The following is a 12,434-nucleotide window of genomic DNA, read 5'->3' as shown; positions in this document are numbered from 1 at the left end:
TTGAAAAAACAAACCAACGTACGGTCCAAGGTTTGTGATATGGATGAACTATGCAAATCCAAGCTGTTGGAAGCAGTGGGGCAAAAATGGGAAAATCCTACCGGATGGTCTCAGACCCCAACCCTACCTCAGATGCACCCTTCAGAAACCCTGTCTGAAAGAAATCATGTTTGAAAGGCAAATGGGTTTACAAACAAGAGAAGTAAACACCAAATGGTAGTCCCTTACTAAAATCTCCAACTGTTGACTTTGTGACCATAAGAACAAATCTTTCAATCACCTACTATGTTGTGGCCCGCCACTGCTGAACTCTCGGCGTATATTATTAAAAGCACTCTCCTTGCACATAGAATAAGAAGATGCAACAAGGCCACAAGACTGGTATTTATCCTCATTGAGTTAATGGATCTGGCGAAATTTGGCAAATCCAAAAGCCACCTGCAACAATACCGGAAGGAGTCGTCCAAGGGGTGACTTAGTCCGGGAACTGGCTGACAACAGCTCCAACGGCCTACCCCTGCCCAGTTTATCTCCTTGAAGAATTTCCTACTCTGAGATCTGCAAGCACTGGATCACCTCAGTTTGTACCACCTGGGATATCGCTCCTTATTCCCTTGTTCGTATTTCTCCTTCACCCTTCCATTACAAATGGTTATCGGACTCATTTACCTAGGCTCCATATCCCAATCTTTTCCTAATGGGTCTCAGCAATGATATTTTTAAACCTAGACGAATCCTGGTATTAATGGTTTTATGAACACTGTATTTTATTGATCTATATTTTTAATGTTCTTTAAATTGTAAAGATTTTAATGAATCATACAATAAAGTATTCTGATTCAGAGATGAACTGAATCCTGTACCAGAATTTAACCCCCTGCGATCTAAACTCGCAACGGAAAGGTTAGAGAGAAAGGGCATCTCAAGGTTTATATATAGCACTTGTGAACAACTCCCCAGACCCTCTACTGACATTTAGGAAACAATCTAAACACGACATGAGTTAAATGGAAAATGAAGCGTGGATGGATGCAAAAATTAAGCTAGGCAGTCAGCACTATCTGCACGATTACGCCTCATACAATTTAATCACTTTCACAAAATATATTACACAACAGAAAAGCTGTGGAAAATAGGTAAGGGATTAAGTCGTTAGTGTCTGAGGGATGTTATCAAGAGAGGTACATTTATACACATAGTAAGGGACTGTCCTGTTATTTAAGTATACTGGTCAGGAAAAGTATCGACCCTCACCATTGAGAGAAAAAAAAATAATATTCTAAAAATATTACAGGGCTTGGACAGCAACAAGAGGGAAGGGTATGTTGTTTGCAAATGCATCAATTTTAGCCAGAAAAGATACAGCTTGAAAATGCAGTTACATGCAGCACCACCAATTTCTGAAAGGTTAAGATCAGTGGTTCTTAACATATTTATGTCTGCGGAACCCCAATGAATCACTGCTGAAAGGCAGGGACCTCGACAAAGCAACTTCTACGAACTGAATCTCAAACCAATACACAAAAATACAGAAAACAAACAAATATACAAAATGTGAAATAATGTGTTTAATTCATAAACAAATAGGTTAAAAATCAAAATATGACTTTTAATGGGAAAATTCAGAGTGTGTATTTAGTGCTTAAAGATGAAGAAGTATTCTAGGTTCTAGCTCATCACTGTCTTTTCAGGCTCCTAATATATGCTATTGTGTTCTTTCTATACCACTACTTCCATTGAGATTGTCACCCATTCATATTATAATCCTCCCACGAATAAAGTTAAGGATACAAACTAATTTTTCAGCTTCCAATTTTTATTGTTATGTAATTTGCTTAGGCACTGTGAACCCCTCGGAGGCCAAAGGACCACAGGTTCATAACCAATGGATAAGAAGAAGAGATGATTTAGCAAAAACTGAAGAGTCAGTCTATAAATCACGGGAGCATCCTCAAAAAACAGAAAATCTGGGGGGCATGGTGGAATCATTTAGGCACTTTCAGAGTTGTCTCCCGAAATATCACAGCATTTCCAGAGGGTATATGGAGAGGTCCTGAGATAGTGACTGGGGGAAGCAGATGCTGGGAAATATGAGACTTTACTGTGCCACGAATAAGGTTGTTTTATTATCATCAATTGAGTAAGTGTCACGTGCTGGATCGATTACGTATTATTATGTTTATTAAAACGATTGTTAAAAAAAAGTAAGAAGCAGATACCTTCCCATGTGCTTATCCTTCAAAATGTGTGATCCACCCATATACAGTGCAGCCAAGAAACGAAATGGCATGTAAACATGAATTAGTATCTGAATTCCTTGGTTTGCACAAGGTGCACCAACGGTAACAAAAGTCACACACAAACACAGAACTAATAAAAAGAGTGTATCAACTCACCAGCTCATAAATGAAGTCCGAGTCTGAGTTGCTCACCAAGAGATCTGTGCTCATAAGAGTCTGCTCGGAAAATGTGGGGCTCCGAAAAACATCTCCAAAAGGAGGATCCATTCCGCTTACACTGGGCTACAAGGAAAGGTTATCATTACAACCAAAGATAAAAAGATACAAAATTCAGTTTGGTGCACTAATACGATACTGCTAAAAGAAAAATGTACTTACCGTTGGTACAGCTCTTTCCTCTAGATACTCTGATCTTACCTCAGACACCTCACCTTTAGAATATTTCCCAAGTGCCAGACTGAAGAGTCAGAATGAAGTGTTTTCTACGTTTGGCTCTATGTTGGCTACATTTCACCCCGGGCAGTGACCGAACAAAACTGTATACAAGCACCACCCCTGTGCGCAAACATCAGTTTTTTGCTTGACTCTTTCCACACCCTCAGACAAGGAGCACAAAACAAAACGAGGTATCAGGATGCAGATCTGTAATTTGGCACATTTTTAGAAGATAAAAGAAGACCTCTTCACAGAACAGGGAGATGAGAAGACAGAATACCCACCAGAAAGAGTATTACAGAAGGTAAGTAATGTGTTATTCTGATGGATACTTCTCACCACAGATTCCTAACCTTTGGAATAGATACCAAAGGAATACCTCCCGCATGTGGAGGTCTGTGGGGTGAACTCAACCAATAAATCAGTGAACTCAGATCACAAAGTTCTGCAGGACTGAACTGGCAAAATATCTGATCCAGAGGACCAGTTCGTCAAAGCAGCAGTGCTTCATGAACGTGTGCACAAACATCCCAGTTTCATCCTGGCAGATGTCAGAGAGAGGCACACCACTTGCCAGTGCAGTATCCTTAGCCCTAGTGGAATAGGCTGTCACCCCTTCTAGAGGCTACTTTTTGTCCAGTGTGTAGAAGATCTTAATGCAGAGGGCCATCCTCCGAAAGAGTCCTTTTCTAGACCACCTTCCTTTCTTTGCCCCAATGATGCCCACAAAAAGCTGAGTGTCACTCGCTAGTTCTTCGTACAATCCATATAAAGCTTAAAGCTCCTCTGGTGTACAACCGAAGGAGCCTCTTCTCCTCTTTAGAGGGTCGGGGCAAGGCAAAGAATGTTAAATGCTTGATGGGTTACCCAACACGAAAAGGAGTTATGACTTTTAACCAAAATGTCACCCTGAGACATAGCACCAGTTTGTCTTCAAAAAGTTTGGGTAAGGCAGCTGCACCTGGAGAGAGTGGAGATTACTCATGCAAGAAGCTGAAGTGATTGCAGAAATGAAGACAGTCTTCAGTGTCAGACGTTGTGAGCAGCTGTGCATCGACTCAAAGCGAGTACACATGACAAATGTTAGGATCAAATTCAGGTTCCAGTGTGGCACCACAAATGGTTTGAGAGGGAACATGTGTGAAATCTGTAAGAAGCTGCATCACAATAGGGGATTTAAACAAGGAAGGGTGGTCTGATAAAGATGGAAGGGCCGAAAGTGCAGATAAAAAACCAAGGACTTGCTGGGCCAAAGACAAAACAAATATACCCAACTGCTTGGCTTTCAAATGGTCTCTCCTGTAGATTCCACACTAGGCCACAAATGGTTCCTAACACCTGGTAAAAATAGACTTTGTGGACTGCACCTGGCATCCTGGATGACATCCACCATGATGGTTAGCAGATGATTCGCAGTTAACTGCCACCTCCTCCTAGCCCAACCAGGGGCCACTAGGATGACTGGACATGGTAATTCCTGATCTTATTCAAAACTCTGGGAAGGAGATGCAGAAGCAGAAAGGTATACAGGAGCTCCATGTCCCATCCCAGATGAAATGTATCTCCTAGAGAGGGCCTTTGCTGAAACACCAAAGAACAAATGTTTGGACACAGCACATTCGACAGTGATGAGAAATCACTAGCTAGTGTTCTACCCATTATGGGAAGACAACATCTACCACCTTGGGGAGCACTAAATACCAATCGTGAACCACCAGATACCACAGGCTGAGCCTTGGAGTGCAATGATCCCACCAGGTAGTTCACGATCAGAGAGATGCCCTGTTATTCCAATCATCTCCAAAGGCATAGAGCCTCTTGGCACAGCACCAATTACAGCACTATGCACTGCTTGTTGCAGTGCAGCACCACATGGTGATGCTGCTGTCTGTGAGAATCTCTGTTAGCCACCCCTTGATGAACAGTAGGATGGCCTTCAACGCTAGGCATATGTCCCACCACTGTAACTGACTGATGTGGAGTGGGGTTTTTGCCAGAGACCAGAGTCCTTTGATCTCCACCTCTCCCACATAATCTTCCAAACCCAGAAGTGATACATCTGCCATCACCGCCCGTACTGGGTGGGTGAAGGGAAAGGGGTCTCCTGCAGGTGAGACTGTGGTCCAGCCACTGCAGACCTTGTGCAGTTTCCTCCAAAGCCTAGATGAAATTTAACTGGTTTTCTGGGTACTGGGGACATTGAGACTTTAGATTCCAGTTTGCATATGACACCTGGCAAATCAGACCCATGCGACGCATGAGGTCAACAGGCCAAGGAGCCTCAGAGCTGCACCCATTAAGATTCAGGTCAGAGGCTGAAATGTCAGGATCATAGCCCGAATGTCCTGGATTCATTGCAACAGAGGAAATGTCCTGAACAGCACTGTGTCCAAAACAGCGCCTATAAAATGAAATCTCTTAAAGAGTCTAGTGTGCCTTCAGCTCTTTGATCAAGAACTTCAACAATGTTAGGAGGGTTGCCGCCATTTGGAATGGCTGACTATGGAAAGTCCATCTTCAACAGTCTGTTGTCGAGGTAGGGTAAAAATCTGAATACCAACCATCGAAGGTGGACTGCGACCACCCCCAATACTTTTGTGAACACTCGAGGGACGCTTGCTGGTGAAGACGAAAGAGAGCATGGCAAACTGAAAACGCTCTTGGCCAACTTGAATTGCAGGAAGCATCTGTAGGAGTGCAGGAAGAGCACATAAAAGTACATGCCCTGCAGGTAGATCGATACCTGTGTGAACATTTTACAATTTGTTCTTCTGCAGGAAGGAATCCAGAGGGTGAAAAATCTAAAACAAGATGGAGGCCTCCATTTCTCTGGAGTACAGAAAAATAGCAGTCATATCCCATCCCTATTTTCAAGACCGGAACCATCTCAATGACCCGTTTGGACGCTGGAGCGTGCACATTTTGCAGTAAGAAAGATAAGTGCTCCTCTAAAAACTGCTATGACATGGGAGGACGCTGCAGCAGGCTGGAAGTAAACAGAAGGACACAGCCCTGCTGGGCGATCTGAAGGACCCATCTGTTTGATTGGATGGATTAACACCCTTGGAGATAATGTTGAATCCTGGCTCCAACAAAGTGGATGTCAGCTGGAAAGAGGAACTAAAGCAGTTTGGATGTGGATAATGCTATGACCACAAAAGGACTGGAGGACTGTGATGACTGTATTGGTGGGGGGGGGGGGGGGGGGGGGAGAATCAAGGGGCCCTGGAGCTCCCTATAAAGCCAAACCTCGTATGAAGCCTGAGAAAGGCCGAATCTGATGGACGAACTGCCTGGCACAGAAAGGCCCAAAGAATAGGCTGTGGCCTGACTTTCCCTTAAGAGTTCTAACGCAAAGTCAACTTTTTGCTAAATAGGACGGTTCCATCAAAGAGCATATCTATAAGGGATGCCTCCACAACACTTGAAAATTCTGTGGATAGCATCCACGTATGGCAATGGAGCACCACACTAGTGCTGACCACTCTCCCCAAGCAATTGATAGGGTACAAGCCAGAAAAAATGCTTTATTTGGCCGCATCCTGTCCATATCGAGTGGTTTGAGCCAAGGAGGCACTAAACTCTTCTTGAACCACCACAAGATCCCACTGACCATGTCCCAGACGATATGCGTACAATGGTCTAGTAGATAATCTGCGTTGAATGACTGGCTAAACAGAACATGTTTCTCAAATGTCTTAATCCTTTTCAACGCCCTGTTGTGGTGAATGAATTAGGTTTCACCTTGCTGGTCAATGTATGGGCCTCCAAACTCTCAGGAGTAGAATGCTCCCTAAGAAAACCAGGGTCACTAGGTGCCAGTCTGTGGCTTCTGACCACCTGCCTAGTCATTGGCGTTGAGCGTCTTTAAATGGGAGCAAGGGCTCAGAGGAAGTAGGCCTAAGCTGCAGGACTTTAAGGACATTTGTCTTAACTTCAACAGAGGGCAGGTGTAGGTCCAGGACCTCAGCAGGATGTGTAATAACCACAACAAAGGAAGCAGTCTCTTCTGTTGGCAGCCCAAAGGGGGATAGCAACCCCTTATCAGGGGAAGTATCAATCCAACTGGTCTCCTGGAAATCTATGAATAAACTGCTGTCTTCCTAATGTAGGAGTAAATCATCCTCAGCATCACCAATGTCATCTCAGTTAGGTGGTAAAATCTAGCCAGAATCTGAACCAAAAAACTGGTGGCGCATCTGAGGATGGATGGCTCTGAGGCATTGGCGCGTATTGTCTAAAACATGATGTACAAGAATTGGGTGCTCTGAAGTAGAGTTGGAGTACGAGATCGGTGGTGGTCGAGACAGATTGGGTTTAGTGTCAGACATCAGAGTCAGCAGTGGACTCCCTCTAGGGCCTGCAACGTTGAGAACAGCATTGATGAAAGGGGAAAAGACACAGATCCTGTAATCGGAGAGTATGCACCGGAGTCAGTGTAGAACCCAGGGCAGGTTCTAAGGGCTCAAAACAGCATAGAGGACGGGTGCGTCAGCCGTAACCAGACTGGAGATCCCTACAAATGCTTAGGACCCAAAGGTATGCCAGAGGGAGACAGAAGCGTTGAATAAAATATGAAGCACTGCCTCCCTAAAGACCTCCACATGCTTCAGTGTTGCTGGTGGCCAGCAAACTCAGAGCACATTGGGATCGATTGTGGAATCGGCTGCTGAAGTGGGGATCAAGATCTAGTGGCACCTTGACAACCGCGCAACTTCTCTTAGGTAGAACATGATGGGATGGGGTTGCATCCTACTTCACTTTAAGATTCCTCTTCCACTTGGACTTCAACTGGGAAGACAACCTGTCTCTGGACTGACCTCAAGAGTGGGAGCGAGTCCGTGTTCTCAACTTTAAGCAGGACTAAAGCGTGGTCCACAACTTCCTTCTATGTACGGCAACGTGCAATTGTGCTTCATGGTCCTGGATTAACTTGAGGTGCATGAGGGCTCATTCATCAAATGACTTGGAGCACTGCCCAGACCCCACACACCACAGGCAAACCTTGTACAGCTCTGTTACCAGCACCTGTTAAGAACAATCGTACCATGATTTCGATTTAGCAGTTTTAGGTATGAACATCATTCTCTTCAACTCTGGATCTGAATTTGAAAAGGTGAGGAATCTGTAGTATCTATCAGAATGTTAATTTAATGCCCAGTTGACTGGGCATTACACTCAATTTTAGTCACTGATCTCCAATTAAATCTGCATGGTATGTGCTCCATACTTTTGGCAGAGAAGTCTTGATGTCATTCAAATGCCTAGCTGGCCATTTGGTCACTTAATCAATGCACAAAGACCCAGAGATGGGTTTTCCATTGCCCCCCCCAACTCAGTATTTTAGTAAGCAAAGTTTTAGTTCTGGGAAAAACAATTTGGGGGTTGAGCTGTGCAGAGTCCCAACTCTGTCACCCCAGACAGCTGCTACTGTAGATTAGATAGTGGTTTCAATCAACATTAGGATTGGTAAAGGGAAGTAATGGGTTGTAGACTGCATGAATATGATTCTTTCTGAGAAACAAATAACTCAATACAGCTACATCAGATCCATGGTAAATACTGGGCTAGGTTTTCTGGAAATGAAAACAGCTGAGCTTAAAAAGCAAATATACAAGACTCCTGGGAAGGGTCACAGTACCCAGCCAAACTTCTGCAACAGACACTGTGCTATGAAAATGAGGCTCTCGCAGTACAAATTAGCCTCTATCCCTCTTGCTCAAACACCTGTATCACAGAGTCTGGTTGATGGTTAGACTTTTCCTCACATAACAGAGTTATTTATTATTACAACAGTGCAAGGCAAAAGCTGTGAATAAATTAAATGAGGCTGATATTCGTGCAACAGAAGGTTAAGGCAAATACACAACAATGCAGCACTGTCAGTGCAATCTAATCACATAAAACCTTTTCTGTATGACAAACAATACTAGATTTATCATTGATATTTCATCAACTAATGTGCTGAGGAAAATTGAGGGGATCTATTTAGAATAGCAAAAAAAAAAAAACGAAGATCAACTCGTTCTCACCAGACACATTCATGCAAGTTACAGCATTACATTTTAAAATGTATTATTTTCTAAATTTCAATCTTCTTTCTCAGATGTACAACACTTATTTTTCAATGACTATATGCACACTTCAGGACTTGAGGTACTGCCACTTATTAAGAACAGTTGCAAGAAAGAAAAAGTTACTTACCCAGTAGACATTTGTTCATGGGATGAAGTGCTGTAGATTTACATGCTCTGCATACTCCTGCCATTTAGTGTTGGGTTCAGAGTGTTACAAGTTCTGTTTCTTTGAAGAAGCATTTCTGAGTCATGGGATCGAGTGACTTCTTCTCGGTGATACTGCACATGGGCTTCGAGTCCTCTGTTAAAAAAAAATCCCGCAGGCAGGTGAGAGAGAGAGAATAAAGGAAGTATAGGGAACGAGGTGTCCATGCAAATGTATCTACATATGAACAAGTATATACAAATATAAGCTAACTGGAACAGCCACAGGCATCCGGGGATGAGGGAGGGCACATGTGAATCTGCAGCACTACATGCCACAAACCGATGTCTACTGGGTAAGTAACATTTTCCGTTCAATGGCATGTGTGGCTGTAGCTACATATAGTCTGCATGGATTATAAAGCAGTCCCTCCATGAAAGCGGTAGCTAGCCTGTGGGAGTTAGTTGTTTGAAAAAGTCTTCTTAGGACAACCTGTCCTACAATGGCTTGCTGGTGTGCTTGTATATCTACACAATAATGATTTGTGAATGTATGTAGTGTGGACAAGTAGCTGCTTTGCCAGTGTCGGCTAAAGGAATGTTTCCTAAGAAAGCGATGGTGGCTCCTTTTTTCCTAGTAAAATGTGCTCTAGGAGTTACTGGTAACTGTCGTCTAGCTTTAGCATAACAGGTTTGTTTGCATTTAACTATCCACCTGGCTATACTATTTTTAGATACTGGATTACCCTTATGTGGAAGAGAAAAAAGCAACAAATAGCTGTTTAGTTTTCCTGAAGTGTTCAGTCCTGTCAATGTAGTACATGAGCGCCCATTTGAGATCTAAAGTGTAGAGGGCTCTTTCTACAACTGAGTCAGGCTGGGGGAAGAAACCTGGTAACTCAATGGTTTGATTGATATGGAATTGAGGAACCACGTTTGGGTAGGAACCTTGGGTTTGCACGAAGAACCACTTTGTCTTTGTGTATCTGAAAGAAAGGTTCTTCTAACGTTAAGGCTTGAAGCTCATTAACACGTTTATGTGGTGTGACTGCGGCTAAGACCCCACTTTCAGGAAAGGAACAGAAGAGGGCATGAAGGAAGTGGCTCAAAAGGAGGGCCCATGAGCCTGGTGAGCATGATATTAAGATTCCTGGATGGTGCTGGAGGTATTCTGGGTGGGATGACTTTTTTGAGGCCTTCTATGAAGGGTTTGATGACTGGGATTCTGAACAGGGAAGTATGTTGTCTGTTTTGTAAGTATGCAACTATGGCTGCAAGACGCAGACAAAAAGAAGTGTAAGCCAAGGTTGTTTTCTGCAAGTGAAGCAAATAACAAAAAATGTCCTGGACAGAAGCTTTAATGGGGTTAATGTGTTTGGTCCGACAGTAGCAAACAATATGCTTCCATTTTGCAGCATAACATGCTCTAGTTGTAGGTCTACGAGCTTCCTTAAGAATGTCCATACATTCAGGAGGTAATTGGAGATAACCAAACTCTATGGCTTCAGGAACCATATCACAAGGTTTAGTGACTTAGTGTCTGGATGTCTGATCGGTCCTTGTTCCTGCATGAGAAGATCTGGCCTGTGGGGGACTAGGAAGAGGTCCAGAAGTGTAGTGAACTATGACCGTCGTGCCCAGGTGGGAACTACAGGGATGATGGTGAGGGACATTTGTCTCATCTTCCAAACCCTCAATCGAATTAGAGGGACAGGTGGAAAAGCATAAGCAAATTTCCCTCAACAGTTCATCCATAGAGCATTTCCCCTTGGATAGAGGATGTGGGTACCTGGATGCGAAGCATTTCGCATTTTGCGTTTTTTACTGTGACGAAAAGGTCTAGATCAGGAGTTCCCCACTTTTGGAAGTATTTTTGGAGGACTTGTGGGTGGAGTTCCCATTCATGGACTTGTTGATGCATGCTGCTGAGCAGGTCTTCAAAGTTATTGCCCTTTCCTGGGAGATACTCTACTACTAGGTGGATGTGAAGAGCCCACTACCTTTTTGTCTGAGCGAGTTGTGACAACTGGGATGAGCATGTCAAAACCTATTTCTGCATATAATACATAGCTGTCATGTTGTCTGTCCGGAATAAGACAACTTTGTGTGACAGGTGTGAACGGAAAGCTTTCAGGGCTAGAAATACTGCCTGAAGCTCCAGATAATTGATGTGCATGGTCTGGTGACTGAGATCCCAGAGGCCCTGCACTGTGAGGTCCTGAAGATGCGTGCCCCAACCCATCAGGGATGCATCCGTGGCTAGAATGAGCTGAGGCACAGAGTCTTGAAAAGGCCGCCCTTTCAATAGGTTGGTGGTGTTCCACCATTGCAGAGAGCAGTGAGTATGGCGGTCTAACAATAGTTCCTGAAGGTGATGACATGATGAGACAGGCATTGGTGTACGGTATGCTTGTGGAGTCTGGCGTGAAGAACGATGGCAATACAGGATGTCATCATCCCCAAGAGTTGCATGACAGTCTTGACTGTGTAGGAGTGATTTTCCTGAAATTGGGGAAGCATTAGTTAAAAATTTAGAATGTGTGCTCGTTGGGGTATGCTAACCCTGACTTTGCATTGAGAATACCTCCCAGATATGGCTGAATCTGAAGAGGTTGTAGGTGGGAACTGAGAAAGCTGGTTGTCAACCCAAACTTGTGAAATAAGTTCACTGTGGTTTGAGTATGACACTGCTGTAGTGTGCTGGCTTTGATGAGCCGGTTGTCTAGCTAAGGAAAGGCATGTATTTTTTGCCTTCTTAGATGTGCCGTGACTACAGCTAGGCACTTTGTGAATATTATAGGAGTGGTTGTGACTCCAAAAGGCAGGTCTCTGAATTGATAATGTTTTCCAGCAACCAAAACCTCAGGTATTTCCGGTGTGAAGGGTGGATGGGGATATGGAAGTAGGTATCGTTTAAGTCTAGAGCTGTCATCAAGTTGCTCTGTTAAAGTAGTGGAATAACATCTTGAAGAGTAACCAACTGAAAGTGCTCTGAGAGAATGTAACGGTTTAATGGTCTGAGATCCAGAACTGGTCTGAGCTTTCTGACCTTTTTAGGGATGAGGAAGTATAGGGAGTATACTCCTGTTTCTTGGTAATACAAAGGGACAGGCTCTATGGTACCCCTGGGGAGCAGGTATTGCACCTCTTACTTTAGAAGCATGACATCTTTGTGAGATAACCTGTAGGAGTGAGGGGGAATGTTCGGAGGTGTGGAAGTGAGCTCAAGACAATAACCATGTTGGATAATGGAGAGGACCCATAAGTCCTATGTTATGTGTGTCAATTGTATGTGGTAGTCCTGACATCATCCCTATACTGGTGTGGTGTGGGGATTGGGGAGATGTATGTAGTCAGTGTTCAGCTGATGAGGAAGAGCCATGGGTGGTAGTGCTCTTGCCTCGGCCTCTATCATGGTTGCCTTTGTAGGCTTCTCGGAAAAAAACCGAGAGTAAGAGGTTGAGGCTTGCCTTTGTTGGTAGATGTTTCAGAGGTTGTTGCTTTATAATAGCCTTTAAATGCGGGGCGACAAAAATTA

General features: G+C 43.8%; 1 protein-coding gene across 3 annotated transcripts in view; it reads right to left on the bottom strand.

The window, feature by feature from the left end:
* CREBRF (CREB3 regulatory factor) overlaps nt 1-12,434 on the bottom strand; it is a 259,676-nt gene that overhangs the window by 138,404 nt on the left and 108,838 nt on the right. For all 3 annotated transcript variants that reach the window (XR_011205583.1, XM_069244653.1, XM_069244654.1), the window contains one exon: nt 2,397-2,522. Coding sequence is in view for 2 of the 3 variants with exons in the window: in XM_069244653.1 (XP_069100754.1) it covers nt 2,397-2,522 (126 nt within the window). In the remaining variant the exon portion in view is untranslated. The remainder of the gene's footprint in view (nt 1-2,396; nt 2,523-12,434) is intronic.

The sequence above is a fragment of the Pleurodeles waltl genome, chromosome 7, assembly GCF_031143425.1.
Source record: "Pleurodeles waltl isolate 20211129_DDA chromosome 7, aPleWal1.hap1.20221129, whole genome shotgun sequence".
NCBI lineage: Eukaryota > Metazoa > Chordata > Amphibia > Caudata > Salamandridae > Pleurodeles > Pleurodeles waltl.
The sequence above is the reverse complement of the archived record's forward strand: the minus strand, read 5'-3'. Positions and strand labels throughout refer to the sequence as shown.